The sequence below is a fragment of the Seriola lalandi genome, unplaced genomic scaffold, assembly GCF_002814215.2.
Source record: "Seriola lalandi dorsalis isolate HSWRI2012SDOR001 ecotype SW California unplaced genomic scaffold, Sedor1 jcf7180002054906, whole genome shotgun sequence".
In the NCBI taxonomy this organism is placed as follows: domain Eukaryota; kingdom Metazoa; phylum Chordata; class Actinopteri; order Carangiformes; family Carangidae; genus Seriola; species Seriola lalandi.
The window spans coordinates 542,511-569,762 of NW_019525458.1; the positions used below are offsets into that span (position 1 = coordinate 542,511).

A 27,252-nucleotide genomic window follows, 5' to 3' on the forward strand; every position below is an offset into this window, starting at 1 on the left:
TTTTGCATAAACCAGAAAGGGCCCAGCGGTGGGAATGCTTCCTGTTTGCCTCAGAACAGGGTTGTTGCCGTGCCGTGCCTGAGGGATAAGGAGTTCTGAGGAAAGGTAGGTGTGGGAGTACAGTGACGTGTTTTTAAATTCACTGCATGTGAATTATGTGTATGTGAGGGGAAAACATAATAAAAAAGTAGTTTTTAAAGAGACATACCTCACATACCTGTAGATCAGTGACTTTGACCTTTGTGCTAGTGCAGTGATCGAGTTGATATGTTACACCCAAACGGTTCTATAAACATCTGTGTGTTTCACTAAGTGAGGAAGATCCAATTTCATTATGTGCTAATACTTTTCTATCTGCTTTTTACTTTGTAAAATGTGTATTTTCAACAGTGATCATTTACCTGGTGGCACTGGCTTTGCTGTTGGTTGAAACTGAAGTTGTTTTTGTGCCAGTTGTGCCTTTGTAAATATGCTGTACTGTACGTGTCTCTTTAAAGGTGTCGTGCACTATTAAATTCCTTTAACACTGCTTTTATTTTCACTTCACCAGAGGTACAGACACTTTGTGAGAAAATGGACTCTTTCAAAGGTAGGAGACAAAACCTTATCGGACTCACAGCGCTCATAAATCTGTCCAGTCTGTGATGAAATAACCACAAATATTCTGCTCTCCATTCTATGACGTGTTAAATCAACTGCACCCTGGTCTCTGAAAATAGAGATGACAAGCCATCTGGGAATACAAACATGTCTTATAGATAAAAAGATTGAATTAAATAAAGAAAGGAACCATGGTAAGGGTTCAAGTTACAAGTTTTAAATCAGAAAAGACCAAATCCACCATCTTATATCGTTGTTTCTAACCTAGATTTTCCTGTGTTTACACCATATTGAAAACGCACCATCATCAGTGTTAGATGTTTAGATCATTCAGTGTGTTTAACAGAAATAAAAAGCAGTGAAAAACAGTATAAAAGCACAGATTGTAAAAAAGATAATATCTCATTAAGGTGCAAAGATTAGAAGATTAGCTGAAAGCAGAGGACAATAGAGCAGTTTTTAGCTTCTCTTTAAAGCCAGTTACAGTTCAGCCCATTAAGCTTCTATACATGGAACATTTCAGAAATATATTTAGGGCCCAGACCATTTAGTGACTTGTAGACAAAAAGCAAAGCCAGATTTTTGCTCTCACCCACTTAGGGCTTTTCTCCCTGAATATTTGTCCAGCTGGACCAACAGAACAAGCTTTCATTGGCTCTTGCAGGTCATCCGGAGCTGAGGATGTCATTGGTTTTAACCATCCTGTTGTTTCTTGAATATCCGAAAGGTGGAGATCACCTCTCTACCTGGAACTACAGGGTCACATTTACCTGGAGATTTTAAGAGACTATATATACAGAGGCTGCAGTGATGTATATGCACTCTGGGATCTTTTCTCATATCACATTTTGTTTGACAACCTGGTCCCAGGTTAACACTGAAGCATTACACACAAAATACTACATATTAAACCAAGAAAACATCATTAAATATGCAGATCCTTGTCTCCTGCACGGACTGGCTCCTACTGTGCTGCCACAAACTGTTTTTATTCCTTTAGACCTGAAAACAGACACGTCATCCAAATTTAACTAGAAATGTTTAATCAGTTATCAGCAAACATCAAGTTCAAATACTTAAATCTTTGTGTCATTTCTTTTGCCCTTATTGTTTGTGCTTACTACCAGCGAGACTTTTAGATTCTCTGTGGTTCTGCTTTTTTGAACCTTCTTATAGTTTTAACAGTATAAAAGTAGTAAGTTGCAAAAAAAGGTTTAACAACTTTCAAAAAGAACATGAATCTAAAATAAACCAGCCAGGAACAAAAAAACATAGAAAATCCAATAACTTAGGAAAAGAATGAAAACTGGAGATCCAGATGAATCACCATGGAGACAGACAGACAGACAGACAGACAGACAGACAGACAGACACACAGACAGACAGACAGACAGACAGACAGACAGACAGACAGACAGACAGACTGACAGAGAGAAGACAGAGACTTAAATTCAGAAGGACAGTAACAGGTGAAACACATCAGGGCGGGGCAGCCAATCAAACAGGAGGGAAACGGGACAAAGACAGGAAGTAAAAACAATAGACACACGGGAGGGAAGCCACTTCAAAATAAAACAGGAAATGACAATGACCAAACTGATTTAAAAAGTCCAAACCCAAAGAGTCCTTAAGGCAAACCGTGACATTGCCATGTGTCCAGGGAAGCAGATGAAAAGGAGTCATTTGGCAAATTCTGTCACATTTACATTTATGTTTATTAATGTGCTTTGTACCTGCTAAATAAACACGTGAGACAAAATAAGTGAAGTGAAAACCTGTTTTTCTGTCGGCTCTTGTTGTCAGGACCTTGCCCTCATCAGAGTGTTCCTGTGGAGATGGATGAGAGCATGACGTCCTCCAGTCTGGACCTGGTCTGGCCTCCCTCTTGTGAACAGTGTAGCGGACCTACAGAGACCAGCCGGAGGCCGCAGGACTACGACCCTGAGCCGCCTGGTGGAGGAGCACACGACGTCAGGCAGAGGAGACTCCCCGAGACCCAGCACCAGCATGAACCCAGAGCTGCCGGCCACGCTGCTCCGGATCCCCGCTTTGTACCGCAAACACACCCGGGACAAGTGAACCCACCGCACCCTGCCGTTGTTTGGCCTCACGGCCTCAGGGAGATACAGCTGTATGAACGGGGCCGCATGCTGAACCCCTGTAGAGGCTTTGCAGGCCCTTCGAACTGGCCCCAGCACTGCTCCGTGGAGGAGGTGGAAAGCTTGGAAGCTCCTCTCCCGCTGGTGTCGGACTTTAACTGGACCTACGATGGCCCGTCACAACACCCTGCAGCCCACAGGCAGCCTGCTCAGTGTAGGTGTTTCACTATCAGTGCAAACACAGGGACGTCTGGTGCCGGTGCCAGCGTTGTGTGATGATGTGCATAACACATTATGAACATAGGATTAATGTATTTATCAGCTTCACACAGTGTCACACACCTGCTTCATTCTTCATGTAGACCTCCTGTTGAATAGGTGTGCATCGTTGTTTTAATGAGCTCTTCAACCAAAACTAATTTTATTTGTCTGGGTCTCAGTGGCAGGACGGAGTGTTAGAGCCACACTGGAGGGAAAAATAATCAGTTTCAAGAAGGAAAAAAAGTCGTAATATTACGAGAATAAAGTTGTGATTGAAGGTTCTGTGATGTTTTAGAGGGGAAACATCAGAAGCTTTAAAATGAGGAACATGGAGCATCCTGTCAGGTTCTACTTTAGGTTTCACAAATAAGGAGAAACTTCCTCTTTTGGCTCATCATCATCATCATCATCATCATCATCATCATCATCATCATCATCAGGACACTGAAAACATTGTGTAGAAACTGAGTCTATTCTATAGTTAGACAGACAAACAGCAGCTGCCACTGACTCACCTTTCACCTGTTTTTATTGGTTGATGTAATGTTCTTAAAATTAAGCTTTTTTTTTCTCTCGAAATTTTACATTTTCAATTCTCTTGAAATATTACAACTTTAATTAACGTAACATTATGACTTTTTTTTCTTGAAATATTATGATTTTATTCTTAAAATTACGACTTTAATTTCCCCCGTGGCAATTATTGTACATTTTAAAGATATTGATAGTAGTGTTTAATATTGGCTGCAGGCCACATCAGTCTGCAGAAGTAAAACTGCTGTTAAATTATTGTAAAACCAAAGCAGGACAAAAACATGTCTGTGATGGTTCTCCTCCGTGTCTCCCTGCAGGCGCCAACCCAAAGCCGGGGAGTCATCTCAGATATTGTGCGTGCTGCCCCGCAACAAATCAGCGCCGTCACATTCATAATTATGGTTATTATAATAAGCATCATTACTCAGCAGATCCACACCAGCAGCCTCCGCACCACCAACGGTCCCGGTAGGAGAACATCTCCTGTCTAATATTATCTCTCTCTCTCTCTCTCTCTCTCTCTCCGCATCATGAACAGTAACTGTTTTCTGATTATTTCCTTTCACAGGAATCCCGCCGAAAACAGGCCGCAACTTCCAGATGCCCCACATCCGGCCCCAGAGTCCGTGGCTCAGCGCGTGGCGCCTCCTCAAGACGTGATGCACGAGGTCAGCATAGATTGCTCCTACGGTGCACGTTCAGGACCGGTCACGAGGGAGATCAGGAAGACCATAAGCTTACCTGAGGAATGCAGTAAGTCCCACCCACGTGCCTGCACCAGCACGTGCGTGTAATGCTTGTTTTTATCCTGAGTTTAAATTATGTAATAATCACATCTCCATTCGACAGGGAACGTTTTCATCACATATTCAGTGGACACAGCCCAAGACATTATTCTCTTCACCAAGTTTCTGACGGATCAAGGATTCAAACCAGCGGTAAGAACATCTGTCCTTCACCTCTGTGTCTGAGTGACTTTCCCTACAAACACTCACACTCCGCCTGTCTCTCAACAGATCGACATCTTCGATAATCCGATCAGAAGAATGGGCATCACCAAATGGATGGACAGCTTTCTGAATGATGCAAGTCTGAGTGAATCCGTTTATAATGTAGTCGTCTGTGAGAGCTGAGAGTGAGATGGATTTATTTGTTTTTTACAGAAATCAGTGCTCATCATCGTCGTCATCAGCCCCAAGTACAAGGAGGACGTGGAGGGAGACGGAGACGACGACCACGGCCTGCACACTAAATACATTCACAATCAGGTGAGAGGAAAACTTTCGCCAGATAAGATTACGTCATAAAACTCCCTCCTCACACATGCATGTAAAGACAGGAGGGTGAGGAAGTAAAGACCTCCCACTCCCACAGTGTCAGTGTGGCCTGTCACAGCCTGTGTGTAAAGACCAAGAAGCTTTTTTTTACTTATTTACATCCAAAGAGAGAAAATGAACTTCACTTTCACGCCTGTGTCTGTCCAGTATTCATTACATTTCCCAGACTACAGTGAACGCCTCGCTGAGTTCTGTAAATTGAAAAGCGCATCAGTGGCTCCAATTCAGCTCACAGTTAAAAAACAAAAAAAGAAGACAAAAAAGGACACGGACAAATGCTAACAATTTTACCCACACAAAGATAAAGGAAGAAGCAAGTGTATTGATTTTATTTCAGCCTGTGATATTAAGTGAAACTCTTACAGAAAGGTTATTGAGTGCTGTGAGAGCTGATTATCCTCTTTCCCTGTTGGCACAGATCCAAAATGAGTTCATCCAACAAGGCTGCCGCAACTTCAGACTGGTGCCGGTGCTGTTTCCTACTGCGACTAAGGTAGGTACAAGCAATAAACAGCAGAGCACAGCGAAGAGTCACCTGACCCCAGTTCACTCCGCTAACCAGCCAAGTTACAGGAAGTACGGTCACGGTCTCTCCTTCCTTCCTGGTTACAGTGTTGTGGAAACCCAACAATGGCACACATTGAACCCCCGAGCATTTATAAGTTGTCTAATCAAATAAAACGTTCCCTTGAGCTAGATAAGCGGCACTCAAATAACCTACACCTGCTTTATAATCAAAGAACACATGGACGTCTACCTCACCCTTCACAGTCCTGGTTTGACCATTCCAGTATTTACTTCCCTTTCCCAGTCTGTGCACCTGACCCCACAGTGCCCTCTAGTGGTCGCCCCGTCCTGCCACTGTCACTGGTGTGTGCAAGTGTATGCAAAACCATATCCATCCAAAATTATTCATCTGTTTTCTATATTTTTCTATCGTCACAAAGCTGTTTAAACAGGCTGTAAATAATGTAATAGTGTCCCTGAAAAACTGAAGAGCAAACCCCCCCAAAGCCGCAAAGGCCTGATCTTACTGTGGATGTTCGGGGACAGTGTTGTGAACTGTGCCGAGACCAGAACATCTGCAGTGAGCCGGGAGAGGAGATCTCGCTCTGGGTTAAATATTTGGTGTTAAATAAAGGAAGCACAACGTCAAAGGTAAATAAATGGTGGTTACTGCAGCTGAAGCTCACATCACATCTCAGTGACTGATGTGTGTTACGTCTGTGTCGCAGAGACACGTCCCCACCTGGCTCCAGAGCACCAGGATCTACCGCTGGCCCCAGGACACCCAGGACCTGCTGCTGCGCCTGCTCAGGGAGGAGCGCTACTTCATCCCTCAGCAGGGGCCCGACCTCACCCTCACTGTCCGGCCGCTCTGAGGAAAACACGCGGACGATAAGTTTTATTCTTGTTAAAACCCCGGCATGCTGTGGGTGAGATGAGGACTGTTACTCCTGCAGCAGACGAGTCACTTGTTTGTTTGTTTGTTGTGTTGATCCATTATACTACTGATCTCACCAGCTTCCTCTTTGACGACAGCAACAATTAACAACGCATCCCGCACACTACAGAGCCCGGAGTCTGCCATTAGCAGTACTTATAGCTTTTAACAGTGTTTTGCCATTTTAATGGAGTTATAAATTCATATATTTTTATAAAAGCCGTTCTGATTACACAGCTGTTACAAATTGGTGGTAGTTGTACTTTGTAGGTTGGACACATTTTAAACCTAAAGCTTCTATTAATTCCTTTGCTTGGCCTCTAGGGGGCAGCAGAATCACCTGTAAACACAAAACCTGGCGTGGCTTTACTTTATGAAGTAGTTTTGACGAACAGTCGTCTATTTACACACCCAGCAGACAAAGAGCGAAATCAGCAGGAATTTATAGTTGTGTTTCTGTCAACCTGACAAATGTAAGTCCAATGTTCACTCTCAGTTTGTCTGCTGCAGATGGAAACACGGCTCATGAGATCAGGATACCTCGAATGCTTTGTATTTTTTGTAATTAACTTTTCTTTTTTTTTGCTTTCAGTTTAATAAAACGTAATTTGCAAATGTAATAAATCATTTTTTGATAGATTCTTTGGACTCAAAAAAATTATTATGAGATTATAATTAAAAAACACTGCCAAAGCCTGTAATTGCTCCAGTGCCACGCGCACAATCTGTGTAACACATACAGTTAACCAAAAGGTGGCAGCATGTCCCACATAATGAAAATGTTCACCTCTTCATGACAACAGGTCTTCCATATATATTATTGATATTATATATTTTATATATTCTATTATAAATCAGCTGGTGAGGGTGTCTGACTGACAACTATCATCTCCACTGTGGTTAAGGAAGAAGTTCACAAGGTTCATGAGAGCAACGTTGTGGTAAAGGATCTGTAGATTGGGATCTGAGAACAGAAACATCCTGTCCATATGTTGCACCCTAACCCCCCTGATAAGCCAACGATGTGTGGGACACCTTCAACAGCCCTGAACTTCCTCATCGGTGCTGTCAGTGTGCACAGACCAGTTCAGCCTGCTTACCAAACCTGACGAGAAATTTATTTGCTCACATCAGTGAGTGTGAAGGGAACTCTGGTGGTGATGTCCAGGCTTTTATCAGCTCCTGCACGAGGGTGATTTCTGTAAACACAAGCCCTGCCAGCGCCAATAAATCCAGTGTTTGTTATTGTTCCAGGACTTGTGTGCCACTCCACTCTGCCTTATCTGGTGAGTCCAAAGCAACCAGACACACACAACCTTCCCCAACAAGGCCTGGGTCCCCTAATCCATCTGCTCCGCTGATTGTAAAATACACTCCCTGTGATGGCTGATTTTATGACTTTTTCCCCTTCGTTAGTATATTCAGGACAACATGCATCGCTCCTGCTGAAATGGGAAATGAGAGGAGTTCTTACCCTAATATATCCTACAATTCTTTTTTGTTTTTGCAATTCTATTTTTACATTTTACAGCCAGTGTAGATGTGACGCACTGACACAGGCAGCTGCGACGGTCGAACCTGTCGGTCCCTGTCAGTCGGGTCAGCTGCTGTGGAAGTATGGAGGATCGTTTGACCAAAGTAAACTGATCAGAAGTGAAGGAAGACGCTCCAACTAAGGATTAACAATGACGGGAGAGAAATAACGGCTCCTTATTTTCCATTATGAATCATCTTTACTGAGGGACGTTACTCTTAACGGAACAGTTGACTCCCATTTTGTAAGGCCACCAAAACAACACATCCATCCCCACTCTCTCTCAGGCCACAACATATTCATGCTGAGCATCAGTCGAGCTTGGAGATGTAAAAAATTAGAATTACGACCTCACTGCTGTTTCCTCCACCGACCAGCCAAGTTACAGGAAGTATGGTCACAGTCTCTCCTTTGAGTTACAGCGTTGAATTATGGCCAGAAGTGTTTTTGCAGAACATTATGATGTCACAGCGACAGTGACCTTTGACCATTTGGATATAAAATGTCATCACTTCATTTTATCCTCATTGACATTTGAGTTAAACTGTGTCATAATTATTGAATGAATTTGTGAGTTATGGCCACGAACGTGTTTTGTGAGGTCACGGCGTGCCAGAAGTGATGAAACTCCCTCTGGGCCTTTGCATTCACAAGAACGTGAGATCACGCCGTGGCCTTGACCTTTGACCTTTGACCTCTAAAATCTAATCAGTTAATCCTCGAGTCCTAGTGAATGTTTGTGCCAAATTAGAAGAAGTTTCCTCAAGGTGTTACTGAGTTATAGCTTCCACGAGAATGAGAAGGACGGACGGACGGACAACCCAAAAACCTACATCACCCACACGTTGCAGATTCAGGCGTGCGATGTGAGTAAGAGGTCTTGTAACCTCACTTCTTAGATTATTACATTTTCAGACTGGTCATCCTCAGCCCCGACTGACGCTGACTCACACATCACTTGAGGCAGTGTGTCGGCGTTCACACGGCTCGCTCTGGAGACACAAAAGGCTTTCTACAACTTTTTTTTTTAAAAAACTTTAAAACTACGCCTGTAAACAGAATTCAGTGGAGTTTCTCTTTCATAGTTTGAGTTCAGACTCACGTTCTTCTTCTGTGGGCTCCCAGTTTTGAAAGACATGAAGTTGACTGACTGATTGACTGAGTGATCATAGTTCATCATCATCATGGACGCGATGATGTCAGGTGTTTACAGCTGTTCTACAACAGTTTTCAACTACGTCCTCAATCTCGCTCGTTGGCTGCTCGCGATCCAGCCTCATTACAAGGTTTGGACCTCGTCGTGTTGGAGGATCTGTTCCTTTAAGCCACGTCTCTTTTTTTTCCCTCCTTTAATTCACCATCACTGAGAGGAACACACTGCTAAAAACAAATGGGTTTTCGTGATGGGAACGAGTAGAAGATGGCACTTTCACAGTGGCAGTGTCGGGGTTCTGCTCCCGCTGGGACCATCAGTATACGGTACTGTTAGGCACTTTAGATAAAAGCTCCCGCCTAACACTGCATTACATGTGGCGTATATAATATCCCTGGATTAGTTTGAAGTTAAAACTGTCCTTCACACATGCTCATAGACAGTACGTGCTGCTGCCAAATGTAAGCAGATGCCTGGTGATTGGTTCATTAAGAGGGCCAGGCTCTCACTCAAGGTCAGCACACACTCAGGCAGACAGAGGCTCCGTCTCCATCGAGATTAAAATGCTAATGACACATTTTTCATCATCGGGGAGTCGTTGACTGCAATGTCCCCGGTATGAACCGGACCGAACCAGCTGTTCGGAGACGGTTATGGCTCTTTCAGTGGAGAGGAGAAAGCAGTGAGCTCAGCACATCCTCCACTGATGCCTGTCAGGCCATTAAAGGAAACTGACTGGAATACTGAACAGCCCTGAAGATGTGTAGTGGGCAAAAAGACATCAGACGCATCACCAGACTAGCACCTGTAGGTGGTAGATTCATACAGAATACATATATATATATATATACATTTGAAGTCCTGACAGATTAAAAAGCAAGTGTTTCCTCCGTTAAAGCTTTCATTTTAAAGACTATTTCAGATCGTGCTCATGTTTGGAGACATTTTGGATGAATCTTTTTCTTAATAACAGAAATTAACTGAATGCAATGAGTGAAGAACAGAACATTTACAGATATTTTCATTGGATATGTTCTATTTGTGACAATATTTCCAAATAGGAACAGCTGTAACCAAGATTTTACTGTATACTGGGTCCAAACTTTCTTCTGTTTTCACATTTTCTAAATGGATTTAACTGTCATTTTATATCCCCTAGATTTGTGTGGAAACGGAAGTGTGATTTATGACCAAAAATCAATCAAGTTTTTGTATATTGACTGAATCATCCTTAATTCTTCAGTTCTTAATTCATAATTCTGTGTCATTATATGATATAAACTCCTCCACAGGTCACTGAAACCCCAGAATTGACATGTCCTTGTTATTGTCAATATGGCCCTGAAGAGGCGATTTATGCTGCAAAAGACTGTCCAGCTGTCTGCAGAATTAAAGCTCTCAGTTTCCTGAAAACTCCCACAAACTGTAGTAATTAATGAATATAAATAATATAGATATTGAAGAAGTTACAGCACACGAGTGTTGGTTTGTTTTCACTTCATATTTATCTCTTTATGGTAATTTAATCTTTCCTATATCAATGATTCCCGTATAGGCCTACAGCATATCTGTGGTGCTAAAATAATCCAATTGTAAAATATTCCTTTATGAATGCTTCCCTGTGTGATGCTTTTTGTTTTATGTATTCTAGGATAAGCTTTTTTCTTTCTTCAGTGACAGGAAATATATCAGCCAATAAAAAAAAAACCCTGTCCCCTAACAAGTGACCAATGAGGGAGGCAAAGCTTTCCATCTCTTTGATCTGGGTCTGATCCATGTGTTGATGCTGCAGCAGCAAATGAGTTGCAAAGATGTCAATTCAATGTTCCACAGGCCTGTTTCCACTTCCTAAGCTGAAACGCATTCAGTTATAAAATAAAAGTCCTCCAAAGGCATCTGTTTGAAATTGTGGGTGGCATTGCGGCACTGGCTTAAAGTGCTGTTAGCACTCACATATCAGAGTGACTAAAACAATAAAAGTGTAACTTGTATTTCTCACTTTTTAAAAAGTATTTATGATTGCATATTTTCCCGCTAAAGTGTAATTTTAATGGAATACTGGGATCATATTACATAAGTGGTATATTAGGTATGAGCCTAAGCTTCCTGTGCCGGTTTAAATTGATATAAAGTGTTCATAGCAGATCAATAGTTGAGCTTTGAGTGTGGTTTAATGGACACTTTTAAGGGAAGCGTCTGACCAGTTTCTATGTTGTATGGCATTTGTTTACATACTGTACCTGCTTATGTACAAGAACCAATAACAACAACAAGAAGTGTAAGCTGGCTCTACTGACTCTACCCCAACCCAAAGAAGAAATCTAGACATTATAGCTCAAGATAATGAGCTATATATAGATATCGAGATAGATATAGTCTAGATCAAGATATTTTTTAACAGATTTTTTGACTCTTGCACACATTTTACACTATCAATATCTACAACTGAAGGAGCACTCAAGACTCTCTGCTTACCATCCATTTAACATCCCCTCTTCCAATTAAAGACTGCCACAGCAGTTACCCAGAGGCAGCTTGCATGCTTAGCCCATAAATCACTAATGTGTTGTTAAAAGGCTACTGGTGTTCATGAGACACTGTAATTGTACAACAGTTGCTTTGGGTTGCTGATAGCATCCTCATGAGGACAACCATCTTATTTATTCGTCATTAATAGTGTTTAATTTAACTTAAATAATATGCAGCACCAAGCAGCTAAAAGTCTTGGCCAGGCAGTCCATGAAAGCATGAAAAAGACAACATGTAAATGAAAATAAAAGCATGTAAATGACAACATGTAAATGACAACAAAAAACAATAAACAGTTATAGAGACGAACAAAATGAGAAGAATATGATGTGTATGGTATGTGCCTATGCCATGTGTGTGTGTGTGTCTTATGTCTTTTGTGAGAGGATGAAAAGGAAAGTATAGTGGACATTAATGATTTAATATAAATAGAAAATCGTAGGGGGAAAAAATTATAATAATTTATATGATATCCTGTCAATTTAATAACAATTAAAAAAAATTAATCTTAAAAAAAATAGGAAAATATGTTAAAATGATATTTTAAAATGTAACAAATATAAAATAGAGTAAAATAATATGATTATAGTGTTGTGACAGAATAGTATGTTTTATATAATATAATAATTCTAAACATGTTAAATTATAATAACATAATATACTATATTATTATTATATTACGTAACAATAATTTAACAACATGAAGTTACGTAGCGATGGAGACACGTTTATTTTTTACTCAGGTGTTTTGTATCATCACGCTCCAATTCTTCGGCATTGCTTTTATTCTGAAAATCGTAACCGGATGTACTGATCCTCCGTATTCCGAGCACCTTGGGAGTCCGTCGTAGGTTAGCTAACGCGGGCTAGCCTGTTATGGAAGAAGACGGAGCACAACCGAGGGGCTGTCTGATCAAACGGGACTGGCTGGGACTAGTTCTGGGACGTGATTTGGAAAGATAACGCTACATACCGGAAGCCCCCGGGGGGAACGTCTTCCTGGCCGAAAAACAAAAACACCACAGAGAGGGGGCTAAATAAAAAAAATCACGGGACAGCCACAAATTAGTAAGTACAACATGGATCCGACAGCTGTACGGCGTCGGACAATTACCCGCCACCGTTGAGTTTCGCTCTCCGCAGCCGGCGGTTGGACTCCCAACGGCCGCGGCGGCACCTCGAGCTGAGCCGGAGCCACCGGGGATCTTTGTTCGCGGTTTTTCTTTTTTTCTTTTGTTTTTTTTTACATGGGACACAACCGGGCTTTCCCCTCCGCTTTGTCGTTGTTTTTACCCCGGTGACAGCACTCCCCCTCGGTTGGTATCGACTGGCCACCGAGGTCCTCGCGTCTTATGGACTCCTAACAGTAGTTTCTTTTGCTTTTTTTCTTTTTTTGGTCGGTCGGTCCCTCTCTGACGGACAGTCATGTTTGCCGTGCGCATCGTCACCGCAGACTATTACCTGGCAAGACCCATTAAAGACCTGGACGTCTGCTACTCTGAATTCAGGCAGAGCGACGTGAAGAAAGTGCCGGTGGTGCGGATATTTGGAGCAACACCCGCAGGTCAGTCAACTCCTCTGTTTATTGTTGTGTCTCTCTGTATTATTATTATGATGTTTATTTTTATGAAAAGGTAATGGTGGCTGTGCTGTTTGCACCACGCGGCGTGTTATACGTGGTTGCGGCTGCTGTTTGAACAAGCGCGCACAAATACGTCGGCGCCTCATTGTTTAGAGGAAATCTTACGGGTGTAAGGTGCAAAATGACAACAGGAAGATGATTTAGGGTGTTGACATGCTGTATCTACGCGGTGTGCACCGCTGTTGCTTTGCCTGCAGCGGTGGGAGACCTCCTCTGCTCCCTCCCCCCTCCTCTCTCCCCCCTCGCACGGCTCGGCTTTGTTTTCGCTCCCTTGCTCCATCATGGCACGGTGGTGGCGGCGGACACTGCTGGCTCCTGTAAGGGCTCGACTTCTGCCTGTGCCCGCCTCATAAAGCATCCAGGGACGGCTTACGTGCACCTCCCTTTATGGTGGGTTTATTGTGCTTAAAGCAACCTGTGGAGTGTTGACAGGCTAGACTACAAAATGCTGCCGCCTCTTTGAGCTTTCCTCCATTTTTGCAGCTTAATACTAGAAAAAAAAAAAGAGAGAGGACAATGAAAGCAAACTTTGTCCATTACCATAGTGAAATATGGTGACTGCAGCAATTCCAGCAGCCACAGAAATATTATATTAGTGGCGGAGAATGAGAGTGAATTGGGGGCTCTGTATAAGTATGTGCAGTACAATCTGAAAAAGGCAGGAGCCATCGTGACAGCACATTAATATGCAGGGAATAAGAATAGGGGAGTCATGATAAATGGACACACATTCTTACATTGTGTGAAAATGAAATGCCTGTTGACATTACTGACAAGACATATGGAGAAAATGCCATCGTTTACAGATGGCTCTGGTTTGTACACATTGTACAAAGGAGTGAAGATTTTCTGCAGATGAGTGTTTTTTCTTTTTTCATTTTCTGAGCTTTGGCACATCCCCTGCTCTTTAATAAAGCCATTACAGCCAAACACTCTGGGTACCTTAATCCTCATGCCGAAAAACAATAGAATCATTTCCTGCACAATGGCACAGCATTAGCATCCCTGCCAAATCCTCTTGCGCCTGCCCTGCCCCTCTTCAACCCTATTTGACAGGTTAAAACACCATCGCAGGTGACTGTGTATATTTTAAGCGCATAACTCCCCAGTGGGGTTGGGTTGGGGGTGGCAGTCAAACTTGCCCCCCCCCAATAATGTGTCAGTGCTCCTTCACAGGACGACCTGGAGTGTCCAATAGGATGTACCTCAGGGGGGATTAAAGGCTTTGGAGCAAAGAAATGAAGGACGGTGGGTCCGGGTTAGAATGTCAGGTCTAATTTGGTTCTGTCATAAACCTGCAAGTTCCCATGCGGTTGTGCTGATGTGAGGGGACTACACACACACACACACACACACACACACACACACACACACACACACTGCAGCAGATGCAGTCTGGGTAGCTTGTCAGTTGAATGTATGTTGAGCAGCGATTCATCAACACTCATTCAAACACAATAAACCCAATTACCATAGCATTGCAATTAGGCTCTCCAGCAGGGCGTTACCTAGTCTGCTGAAATAAAATTCATATTATGATGCAAGACCGGGATATAATATATGAATAATATTATCCATATCATGTATATAATGGGCGTATCTTTGCTTAAGCTGTTTTTTTTCCTTCCTCTGGTTTGATCTTCACGGCTGCATTATAGTTCAGCAGTGCACCTTCCTTGTTGGCTTGTTAGACAGCTCCAACACTTAATAATACAAGTAAAAACGAGTATGTGTGGCTGGATGATTCGGACAAAAATGTAATATTGGTCGATATCGAGATAAAAAAAAAAAGAATTTAACCTTCTTTTCTTTTCTCATGAAGCCAGACTCTTCAAGGACGCTGATTGTTAGCGTATCCTTAGCAACGTAGTGCGCTACTGCGTGGGTTATGTGGGTTGCTTATTGAGATGGAGCAGATGTCGGCCCTGACTGATGACATGTTGTGTGCTCCGAAGGGTGGAGGCAGCGAAGGCGTCGTTGGTGCAGCTGAACAACACACCTGTTCAACGATCGGCTGGTTGCGCTCTCCGTTATCAATGGATGTGACTGGGGGTGCGTTTATGAGCCGGGGGTGGGGGGGGCACGCTCAGGGTTTGATCATGCAGGCATGAAACTATCAGACTGTCTATCAAACGGTTTTCTTATTGCTATTGACGAAGTGCTCAGCTGATACGACCATGATTAACTCGATCAATCTACCAATCATTTCAAGCCTAATCCACGTAAAAAGGAATTTTCCAACCTGGGTCACATCACTGTAGACACTCTGACTATATAATGTTATATTCTGTGTTATATTACATATTATTTATGTAAGTTTGCTTAGAAAAGGCCTGATATTTGCCCTGATAGACCTCGCCCCAGCTGTGTTTCCCCGGATCAATACAGCAGAGGTGGCGAGTACAAGGTTAGCTCGACCCCCAGCCGGAGCAGGGACAGACCAACACTGGGACAGCAGCGTCTCCGAAAGTCTCAGTTCAGGCCCCGGAAAACAAAAGTGATGCTTTTTTTAAAAAATGAAAATGTAGTAGTGTAGTCGTCATAACAGTATGCCGACACCCTGATCGGTTAACATTCCCGTCATTTTCTTTTTTGAAAGAGATTTCAGTTTCCAATCGAAGCATGAAAAACTTTGATTGAGTTTTTGAGAGTGTGCACACGAACGCAGCTTCATCTCTCTGTTGTGTGTGTGTGTGTGTGTGTGTGTGTGTGTGTGTGTGTTTGAATCAGACTCTGTGTTGTTTCAAGTTGCAGTATTGACGAAGTAGCCCGTCTGTAGTTTGTGAGCTGTGGTGGGAGCCCCGCATATTTGCATGGTTGGACTCTCCTTTTGCTCAGTTTATGTATCACTTGTGGCAAGCCGCAGTCAAGAGTCAGCTCTGCGCTTCCAGAAATAAAATTACATCACCATCTGGAACACATTGAAGCAGGCAGGAATCTCCTTCTTTCTATTTCTTTCTTTCTTTCTTTCTTTCTTTCTTTCTCTGGAGCTCAGAATCAGGCCACACCTACCAAGAAGAGTTATTTTTTTAAATATTTTCCTTTTGCCTTCATGGTGATTTCTATTGTCTGACCTGAAGGGAGGAGTTCATGGGCAGTTTGCTGCTAAATGTGCGTCGGCTTTTATCTCATCAGTGTGTTTACCCCGGTGTAAGCGGTCAGCAGTGCATCTGCACCATGTGGCTCTGGCCTTGTACTCCCTGTCCCTTCCTGACCCAACCATGCACGCTCCCACCAATCAGCCCTGTGTAATTCGATGCCACACTACTGCCCCCCCCCCCTCCCCTCTCTTTGTTAGCATTCAGTGAGTGGCCTGCCTGTGTTGCACTCATCCTGTACATGCATTCCCATCTCTGAAGTAGCTCAGGCAGAGGGGAGAAAAAAAACAGAAACCCCTTTGTTGTGAAAATTGTACTCGTGATCAGCATTGAATTATTCTTATTATTAGTTGGTTTTTTTGATAAGCTCCTAGGGCGGTAAACATCGAGCACCTTCCCGCGCCGCTGAGCTTCTCGCTGTCGATGCGGCTGCGACCTTTTTGAGGTCTGACAGCGTTGATCTCCATCCTTGATGCCGACAAGCTCGGCCCAGATGCGCTGACGGACCCCGGGCCCCACCTGTGACAACAGGAGGCGCAGCGTTTTGGTTCCTTGCTTTGGACGTGTGCACTTCAGTGTTTGTTAGGTGTGTGTGTGTGTGTGTGTGTGTGTGAGAGCAGAGAATTGCATGACCAATTGACCTGAATGAGGGGGCCAAGAAGTGAGGCGCAGTGAAGAATAGAACCGGCCCCCACCCCCGCTTTAGCTCTCTCCAGGGGTCTCCTTAATGCCATCTGAAGGAATTCCTCCCGGATCCATTAGTAGGATAATAGGTGGATTCGAACAGGCTCTTTGGCTCATTAGGAGGGTTATTGTCCCCTTAACTGTTTACCTTCCTCCCTTCCTATCAGTTACTCGGGTTCAATTATCTTCCTCTAACTACCGCCCTAGTTGCTTCTAATTATTTTGTAATTGAGAGAGATATCTGTTTGTTGATATGGTGACTCTAGATTTGATTTTCATTCTTATGTCCTCATGATTTTCCAGTTTTCTTTCAGGGAGTGTCTGATAAGTGAGGCATGTAATTGCTGCAGGTTTATCAAAAGGAAAATGGAGCCATATTGATGATATTGATGATGAAGAGTCACATAAAGAGACTGAACACTGCTCCACGCTAATCCTCACACCGAGGTGTTTTCACCCACAGGCCGAGGCCCGGCTTCTTGTGAAGGTCTCTTCGACGTTGAGTCTTGTACGGTGGCCCTGAGAGCCCAATGCACTGCAGCTTAAGAAAACGCAGGAATTCAGAAAACATCTTCTTCAATCTGACAACACGTGTGCTGCAACATAATTACAACACGACAGAAGTGTTTCCAGAAATGTTTCCAAAAGCGATGAGCCTGGCTGGGACGCACTTGTTGTTCAATGAAGCATCGAACAACAAGTTCGTCCGAGCAGGTTCATCCCTTTTCTTTTATTTTTTGCCTTAATTCTGAGAGAGAGAGAGAGGGTGATATGCAGTGTAGGGCCTCGGGTTGACCGCAAACCTGTGGTCGCTGTCGTTAGGATAACGCCTTCATGTTAGTGCTCTGCCAGGTGAGCCACCAAGCGTCCCCCTTTCTGAATTCGTTTGTCTTTTATCTATTTGCATGTGTTTTCTTAAGTTGCAGTGCGTTAAGCTCTCGGAGGGGGGGGGGGGTGTAAAAGACCGTATGATAATCTTTTTGGGTAGAATCTCAATACACGATCTTGCTCATCATCTGCAGTCTGTTTCCGCTCTGATTTTATTCTGAAAGTCCAGACAGGAAGTTGTGATTCCCATCTTTCTGATTCTGCAGGTAACTGTTGCTGCTCAGATGGAGATCCATTTTTTTCCTCCTTAATATAAAAAGAGGGCCAGATATTATTGCTGGCGGGCCACTTCTGGCCCGTGGGCCACCAGTTGCGGACCACTGCACCAGGCCATACAGGCTGTGATGGGGTTGTTGTTGTTCTGTGGTAGCTGTATGCCAGATGGCTTTGCCAGTGAGGTAATGTGATTTAGTTCATCTCCATGGTGAGATGGATGCCCACCGGTGAGTGGGGGGTGGGGGGGGATAACAGGAAGTATTTTGTCTTTTGATGCAGCTGTATTAAAAAGCCAGCGTTTGATGTGAAGTGCCTTCTAATGCAGGGGCCCGCTGAGGGCCGCTGTTTGTTAAGTCGTATATTCTGGCAGCGCCTCTTCTCCTTTTTCCAAAGCAGGTTTCTGTAATGTGGTTCTGTGTGGTCTGAAGAGAGAGAGGCCTGTGTTGGCACGTGGTGGCGGGTCATTTCAGGTCCTGCGCTCGGTGTCGGGCCCTTCCTCTCTCCTCCTGCACCATTGTCCCCACAGAGAGAGAGAGGAGGGGCCCCCGTGCTTTGTCCACCCAGGCCTGTGAGAGAGGGAGACTTCCCACTCCGTGTCCCCTCAGGGCCTCTGGCACTGCTGCGGGAGAACTCTGCAGTGTTTCAAGGCAGATTAAGACCTTGTTTAAAAAGAATGAAAGAATTTGGCAGACTGAGGAAAGCTTGAATCGCTGCTGGAGGGGGGAGAACGCTTTGAACCTGCCATGCTGAGCCATTCAACATGGATGTTAATGAGGCCTCTGTGTGTGTGTGTGTGTGTGTGTGTGTGTGTGTGTGTGTGTGTGTGTGTGTGTGTGTGCACATTTTGCACGAATGCACTCAAAGACAAACAAAGTGATTAAGTTTTTATCTGTAGCATTGAGGCTGTATCTGCAACAGGAATGCACCGTTGCTTCAGCACGTAAACGCTCTGGTTCATCACTGGATTTCTGCCTGTACATGTTCTGTATTATTTCCCTCACGCAGCTCCGGATCAGGCTTTAAAAGTGTTGTTGTTTTCTTACGGCGGAGGTCCGATTAGTCATCACTGGAAAATGTTAATCGCACCTCAAATCTCAATACAATGCTTTGGTCTTTTTTTTTTTTTTTGTATAAACTCCATATCTTTACTCGATCTTCCTGCATTGATTTGTTTGCAGAGCATATTTGCTTAAAGTCAGCGCATTCCTCTACCTGTGCGAAGTCCACTCTTCTTCTTCTTAGCCGTAGACCAACACCCGTCCGTCTGTTTTTGTTCAATGCGAGACTGCAGTGGGAACGGAAACGGTCTGTTTGATCAAATTTTAATTCCATAGCTGTGTACAGTCAGTTTGAGGGCAGGCTTATTAAAAAGAAAAAAAAAGGGGGGGGATGGGGAGGGAAATTCTGGAAGCCCAGCTCTAAAAATAGCACAGCTTTTGTGTGTGTGTGTGTGTGTGTGTGTTTTAATGCGACCACAGTTGTGTCTTTGCAGATAGACGGCGGGCTGGTTGTTGTCGTTGCTGCCGTTTAACAGTGTCTCCAGTTGCTTTCCTGTACATTTTTTTTTTTGTGGGGGGGGGGGAGACATTTACCACCTTTTGTTTGTTTTTTTTTTTTATTCCTTGAGGAGTTATATGTCTAGACCTGCTCGGTTCTTTTTGTATCCGCTCTGTGTTCTCCGACTGGAAAAGACATGCCGTGAATATCAAATTTCGTCTGAAGCGAGGGAAGGGGGACAGGCGGTGCTCGGAAAAATCTCTCCTGTTGTCTGGTGACAGATTGCTGCCCCTTATCAGAGAGCAAGTCTGGACGCACGCACGCACGCACGCACACACCGACACACACGCAGCGTCTTCTAGCACCGTGGCAACCACTTCTCCTCACACTCATTATGAAATCTGTAGCATCTCTCTGCAGTTCTCGCCGTCGCGTCAGGATTTTTTAGGGCTCAGGATTTGTTCTCTTGAACACCTTGTGCATTTTTATCCTCGAACGCCCTTTTTCTTCTGACTCCCCACGTCTCCCCACAACTGTACTCTTAAAATGGAGACACACGATCGGTATATAGAGTTTTAGCTCAGTCTTCATTTAAATAAAAAATGCAATTGAACTTGAAAATCTTGTTGTTTGTTTTTTTTTTTTTTTTTTTTCAATCCAATCCTAATTTTGGGACAAGCAGCCTGAAGTTATATGTTGCTGTGAGGTGACAGGCCTGTGCAGAGACCGTGCTGTTACCATAAAAAACAGCTCAGAAGTGCTGGGAGGAGGGAGGAGGAGGAGGGAGCGAGCGAGGAGGAGGAGGAGGAAAAGAAGGAGGGAGAAGGAGGTGAAGGAGGGAGGAGGAGGAGGAGGAGGAGGAGGAGGTGAAGAAGTGGCTCCAATGAAAGAAAACAAGCACATTTCCCTGATAGTTCAACTCTTTCCTTTCAGGCTGTGGTGAACAGCAGCATACACTTTCTGCAGCCGCCTGTCTTTGTGATCATAGATTGTGTGTGTGATTGTGTGTGTGTGTGTGTGTGTGTGTGTGTGTGTGTGTGTGTGTGTGTGAATGAGAATATCCCTGCTTGTGTGTGTGCTAGTAGCTGCAGGCGCCCTGAGGATTTCCCCTCTGCTGGTCACAGTCTCTGCCTGTCTGTGTTCTCTCTCTCTCTCCTCTCCCTCTCTCTCTCTCCCCCTCTCCTCCTCCTCCTCCTCCTCCCCCCGTCCACCTCCACCTCTTCTCGAGCCCCTCTTCTTCCTGTCCTCCACATTCCTTTGTTTTACTCGACATGCCGTTCCAGTTTTGAGGATTTTCACTTTCTCCCCCTGAATCGCATCAGCGTTTCCTTTCATCTCTCTCCCTGCTGTCCCCCCTCCTCCCTCCTCCTCCCCCCCCTACCCTCAGATTGTCCCGGACTGGCTCCATGGGAGAGGGCACAGAGAGTGTTTACAACTGGAGCTGTTTCGGCCTTTGCCCTCATCCCCGTCAACTCCCCCCACCCCTCCTTGCTAACCCTCCTCAACTCAAAGCTCCACATGCTCTTTAACCACCCACCACCCCCTTACCCTCCACACCCACCTCTTGGTGGCCCCATTCACTTGCATACCTGAACATTAAGATGGTAGTAATCATTTGTGAGGGCTAATTGAGAGAAGTTGCAAGTGAACTGGACAGGTCTTTAATTTTTGTCCCTTAAGCTTCCTGCTAAATGCCGCCATAACAAAATCGCCGTAAATGGAGATGTGTGGGTAAAGTGTTTGAACTCCCCTTGGTCTTTCTTTCTTTCTTTCTTTCACAAACCACCAGGAGACACCAACCTTCCTGTATTTCTTTGTGAACTGCAAAATCATTTTCAAACCAATCACGTTGTTGCTGTTGTTTTCTGGATGAAGTGATTGTGATCAGGAAAGAAAATGTTCCTCTCCGGACGCTCCGGCAACTCACATGGTTCGAGTCCTTTGCTGCATGTCATTTTCTCTCTCTCTCTCTCTCTCTCTCTGTGACTGTAATAACCCCTTTTACACCAAAATTAGCACTTATAAGCGCATTTTTTAAACGCCGGTAAAACCACTAATAAAAGCCGTTTGACGCCTTCTCCACTGCCAGTCGAGTTTGTCTTTCTGTTGGGAATGAGGACACATCATCACATGCACTTACAGACCGCACACACACAGACTCCTGGACTCCTGTAAAAGTGTCGGAGCCTCCGTGTCGGACACTTGGATGTGGTTGTGTGTTTTTGAAACTTATCTCGGGGCTGCAGCTCACTCTTTCATCCGGCAGCGTGCTGGACGGGTGTGTCTACATCTGTGCTCTGGAAGACAATACAGCTGTGGGAAGATACACTGCAACTACTGTGCGTAATAAACCTCCACACACGGCTACCAGCAGGTATCCCTCAGCCACAGCTTAGCATGGAGCTACTCTCAGGGGAAATTGGTACTAAACATACTTTTTAACTTTGAAAAACACCGGAGCGTTGTTATGTTCCCTCTATCCTGCTGTATCTGCACTTTCCAGCTCCTCCCTCCTCTTCATCATGCTTCGCTGCAGGACTTGGGCTTCCACCTCTTCTGGCCCTGCTCCTGCTCCTGCCCTCGGGGCTGTGCTTGGCCTACATGGCCTACGCTGATGCTCCCCATATTTCTGCACAGCTCTCTAGCCAAACAGTCCTGCTTTCCCCCACCCATCCCCCCCTCTCGCTCTGCTCCGAGTAGGAGGTCAGCTGAGGTTGTATGGGAATAAAGTGTCCTAGTTCACAGGGTTCTTCCTGTAAACTCGCAGCCTGCTAATTACACTCTGTTTTCCTCTCGGTGCCTTTCGTCCGATTTGTTGCTCTCCCTCTTTCCCTGGCTTTTCTTCCTCTTCTCAGTTTGTCTCACCCCTGCTCTCTCTGCTTCTGTCTCTCTCATCTGTTTCTGTCCACATTGCAGTAAAAGCCAGTTTCTTGTCTTTCTCTCCAGACCTCTTGCCTCCCATCTCCTTGCTCTGCAGCTGTTTCCCTTCAAATGTTGCACACATTTTTTTAAGTGGATTTCCAAAATGTTGGCGAAATTAAATGCAGACAAGTCAAGACAAGATTACATAACCGGTAACTTTATATCTGGTACATTATAGCAATTCATGACTGCTTCCCAACCAGTATGAGACCTCAGCTGTTTTGAATGGATGAATTTCTATCCTATGATGATATGTATATATGTATGTATGTATTCAGGGCTGGAGATACATACAAACATTTGATTGAACCTGAATTTGATTGCTGACCTAGAAACAGTGAAGAATCTTAAATATCTTACACGACATAACATTTGTTTTTAAATGTTTCTGAATCCTCAAACTGATTATTTGCAGCTTTACCTGGAAAATATTAGAGATTTCCAATCTGGTCTGGCCAGTTCATTCATTCATTCACACAGTCTTATAGGTCATTAGGTGATTCACTCTCATTGACTTCAGCGTGGTTTTTTTTTATTGTACAACTGTTTCCACTCACATTGACTTTGTCATATAAAGCGTAACATGTCGAACTATGCGCTTGAACACGCCGCACATCTTCCAAGCACATTGCGGCGAGAGGTGGACGGATGGAAAGCGGAGAGAAAAAGAAGAAGAAGAAGAGAGCAATCGGCCGAAGAGATTTCATCTTTGCGCAGAGACCCAGAGGACTTAAGGAGAAGCAGCATCATGTTCCACCTGCTGTTCACTGTGTGAGCGGAGGAGAGCGTGAGAGTGTGAGTCATTAGTGTCGTCTGGTCTGATTGGAAAGTCGTTTTGAATTCCTATAGGTCACAGACTGTGGGTTCGTCACGTTAAAGGTTATACATATTCACGACTCTGTGATTCATCACCAGTAGAGAAGAATTCTGCCGTCCTAATCTCGTCCCTTGAGACGTCCATCTTGCTTTTGATTCATCCCTGACCCAGTCCAGATCGGTCGAAGCTGTCGCCTCCATCTGCGCCGGCCTCTCACCAGCCACGCAGGCGTACAAGAATCTTAACAGGAAGAGCGGCCCCTCACAATCGCAGCGTAGATCGGCCAAAACGCCACCTTACAGCCAACCTCGATTCTGGAGTTCATATTCATGAAGATGGACGTATCCTCGCTTTGTCCGCTTAACGAACGTCTGGCAGGAAGCGCGGCCGAGTCACCATCTGGTCAGCCTCGTCCTGTCTGCTCAAATGACTGGCCCGACTGTCGCTGTCTGTCTCCTCAGCCGAGGACACGCCAGGGAGAGCTGGCATGGAGGTGTAAGCATGTCCATCCTCCAGCAGGCTCAGCGTGAGCGGCGGAGACGTGCTGGCAACAAAGTGGTCATCAAGGAAGAACGGGCAGCTCATTCTGTCCCCCCCCCCCGTCGTGAAACTGGAGCAGGGTATCAATGAGTCATCCCGTCCATCTGAAGTGTTACCTGAGACGCAGGTGACTGGCTTTGAATAAGAAAATCACGCACTGATTACTGAGGTCGTTTGGACATTTGCACGTCAAAACACACGATATCCAAGTAACGCCTCGATGGAACTACTTCACATTCGGCACAAAACATTCACTTGCACGCAAGGATGAACTGATTAGACTTTGATGGTTAAAGGTCAAAGGTCAAGGTCACGATGACCTCACAAAGTGTGGTTTCGGCCATGTGAACACGGTATCTCAGTAACACCTTGAACTGATTAGATTTTAGTGGTGTAAAATTCACACAAATGATTCATATTTTACGTGACGCTGGATAAACAGGGAAGTGACCTGACACTAATCTTGAGTGGAGGAGGCAGACGACCACGAGGAGGTGATTCTAGCTGTGGATTGGTCTGGCGTGGTGACGTGTTCACTGTTTGTCTTTCTGATATGTGAAGACCGGGCACAGAGTTTTGCTATCTGAAGGAAAAGTGTGAGTAAAAAGAAAACATCTTCACCCTGTCTCCACGAGGCCTGAGGCGCTGTGCACAGGAGCAGTGTAGGAAGTCCTCCAGCTCGCCTGGGAATAACCGTCATCTCTCGTCAGCCTTCTGGCTTGTTGCTCAGGCCTGCAGCCAGGACGGGCCTGGCTGGAGAGCAGGAGGGAGGGCCCCGCCTATTTGTCCGGTTTAACGAAGCCCAGACACAGTCAGAGAGGCAGACTCAGCCTGCCAGTTTGAGGCTTGGACCCAGCTCTCCCTTCCACAGCGTAAATTTGTGTTTTGGGAAACGCTTTGTTAGAAGCCGTAATTGGAACCATTCTGAATGAGGAAATGACCCTTTATCTATCAGGATATGTCGTATGTTATGCTCTGATCTGGGTGGTGTTATATTACAATAAGTTGGCTTCTGAACACTGTTGGTTGCTTTGCTTTTTTTCCCAATTAGATTTAAGAAGCTGATTTAAATCATTGAAATAAACACTGTGGCTATCGTCCCGGCAAAACACCCGTAACCAGAGACAGTGATTTGTTCGAGGTTTGCTCAGACTGCAATGAGCTCTTTCCTCCTCACTTTGTAAACTCCATCTCTGGAGTGAGATCATGTGGCCGAAAGCTCCAGAACTGCTACTAAATTGACGTTGAAGTTAAATTTGGTGCCTCAGCTGCTGTTTCCAATAATGAACTTTGAAACTCAACTTTGAAGCCAACACGGAAAATAAGTATTTTTAAAGACATCTGCACAAACACCCATCACCTGTGTGACACGATCAAAAGCTCCAGAACAATTACTCAACGGACCTCTAGGTGAGATTGTTGAGCGCTGAGTTTTTATTGGATAATGACGTAGCGCCATAACTAACACTGGAGGCCTGAGGCTGCTCTTTCAGTTACTTCCCGATCAAAGCATTTCAGCGGTTGGCTTGGCAACAGACTTTTAATGTGAAGCAGCAGCAGGAAGTGTTTAGTTGGTATCTCCGGGCGTCAAAGTCAAGTTCTGTGCATTATGCCAGTGTGCCAGGAGCTGATTGAGTCGTATTGGTCACAGCAGCAGCAGCTGATAGACGGATGGGTTCTTGACGGTAAATAGATAATTTCTTCTCTTTTCTTGCAGAAGCGTTGAAGAGTTTTGATCTGACTAACGCTGTTCACTCTCACTGCAGCCACACCACGGCCATCATCACCACACAGTCTCATCATAATGGTTTCCTCTCTCCCCATATCAGTGTCTTTATACTGGATGAAAACACTGAAGTAACTGGTTAATTACAACATTCATTCACAGCCATGTTTATTATATCTTTTGAAAATCTAAACATCTCCTGTGTGCATGAGGCTACACATTGTGAACCAATATAAAGATCATTTTAGTGCATGTGTGAAATGTGTTATTTTAGGACAGTACTAGTGCAAACAGAATCATATAATGATTATTTTGTCAGATGTCGAGTTCAGTTGGAATGGTTGTTTTCACGTTTTCAATTTCACTGAAGAATTAATAAGAATTTTAATTCATTGTTATGTTGTATTCACCGCTGGTAGTCGAGGCTGAAAGGAACCAATCGGAGCAGCCGCTGGTGTCTACGTCATCGTTTCCAAAGGTTTCTGTTTTCCGTGCTTTAAAAACTCCGGAGTCATGTGACGGCAGGAGTAAAACGTAGGAAAGGAGATGCGCTTTAAAAAGAAAACGTATTAGTGTGGACGTAGCCTCAGAGGGAAGCTGCAGAGGCAGCAACAAGGAGCTGTGCACAACCAGTGCAGCAGGATGCTGCGATGCTTCAGAGTTTGAGAGGGATGTTCTGCGTCTGAGTGCCGTCCGCAATTATGTAATTGCAGAGGTTTGCGGACGCCTGGTGTGACGGGCTTTATTCTGCACTCACAGCACCTCTTGTAAAAGTCCATTAACCAAACACTGGATTTTGAGTATTGTCAAGTGTTCACATCCATCTCTACTCCTGACAGCTCATTGAGAATCCTTCATTCACCTTCCCATCAGGTTTCTATAGAAGCTAAAGGCCACCCCCCCACCATGGCCGGACATCAACAGCCTGATGCGATGCTGCTGTTGTGTGTTATTAGTATTTTAAAGCAGGGAACATACAGTCCTCTCGCGCTCTGGTTCAGACACTCGCTGCTCGTCTGTGTTCTGTCGCCGCTCCGCTCTCCAGCTGTTGATTCAACCAGCAGACGATGGCAGTGAATCCATTAGAGAGACTGTGATTCAGAGGGTTGTCACACTCCTCTGTTCACTCCTCCTCTTATTGCAGTCATTCTGCTATTCCCCCAAGACACACACACACACACACACACACACACACACACACACACAGGAACTCTTCATTTTGTGGCTGTGTGTACCCCTGCATGTCTGACTTCAGGGCTGATGTGATATTTGTTTCACTGTTCCTCAGTGAATTTCTATAATCTTTCTGTAAGGATCTTAATCTTGGAGCTGGACTCACTAACATTTACTGGAATCCATTTGGAATGACCCCAACATCCCTGAGAGACATGATCACACACACCAGCAGCAATTAACTCATTAGAGCAGCAGCAGAGAATACGAAGGCTGGTGCCAGTGACGCTCCCCTGGCAGAGGAGCTGTTGATTGGCCGGCATTCATTCCTGCGTGGAATCAACTATATTTACATATTTGCAGGGTAAAAAAAAAAACAAACACACACACACACACACACACACAAAACAGACACTTCCAATTTCATCAGCAGGCTGACGGGTTCTGCGTGGGTGGCGGCTGTTTGTGTTTTTCTGTGTAGGCATCTGTTTTCTAGACCACTACCTTTCTGAGAGACTTGCTCCTAGAAGAACATATTTTAAATGTAAACCCCCCCAC

The 27,252-nt window shown here is 44.5% G+C and overlaps 2 protein-coding genes across 5 annotated transcripts in view; both read left to right on the plus strand.

Annotated features, from left to right (window-relative positions):
* The first annotated feature begins 14 nt into the window (after positions 1-14).
* traf3ip2a (TRAF3 interacting protein 2a) lies at positions 15-6,914 on the plus strand. Its single transcript, XM_023430489.2, has 10 exons — positions 15-105; positions 551-589; positions 2,404-2,913; positions 3,812-3,962; positions 4,063-4,247; positions 4,344-4,432; positions 4,511-4,579; positions 4,658-4,762; positions 5,250-5,324; positions 6,067-6,914. Exons 2-10 carry the CDS (start codon positions 574-576, stop codon positions 6,211-6,213), a joined length of 1,347 nt encoding a protein of 448 aa, XP_023286257.1. The 5' UTR covers positions 15-105; positions 551-573; the 3' UTR covers positions 6,214-6,914.
* Positions 6,915-12,341: 5,427 nt separating this feature from the next.
* rev3l (REV3 like, DNA directed polymerase zeta catalytic subunit) overlaps positions 12,342-27,252 on the plus strand; it is a 52,727-nt gene continuing 37,816 nt past the window's right edge. For 3 of the 4 annotated variants that reach the window (XM_023430511.2, XM_023430512.2, XM_023430513.2), the window contains exon 1: positions 12,342-13,055. In XM_023430511.2, the coding sequence (XP_023286279.1) occupies positions 12,917-13,055 (139 nt within the window). In that variant the 5' untranslated portion in view covers positions 12,342-12,916. Of the gene's footprint in view, positions 13,056-19,281; positions 19,325-27,252 lie in introns of those variants that run through there. The other variant, XM_087169673.1, reaches the window with a different exon arrangement.

Coding starts and splice junctions, on each gene's coding strand:
- traf3ip2a (XM_023430489.2), top strand. Junction 2,914..3,811: donor CCACAGGCAGCCTGCTCAGT/GTAGGTGTTTCA, acceptor GTCTCCCTGCAG/GCGCCAACCCAAAGCCGGGG. Junction 3,963..4,062: donor CCGCACCACCAACGGTCCCG/GTAGGAGAACAT, acceptor TTCCTTTCACAG/GAATCCCGCCGAAAACAGGC.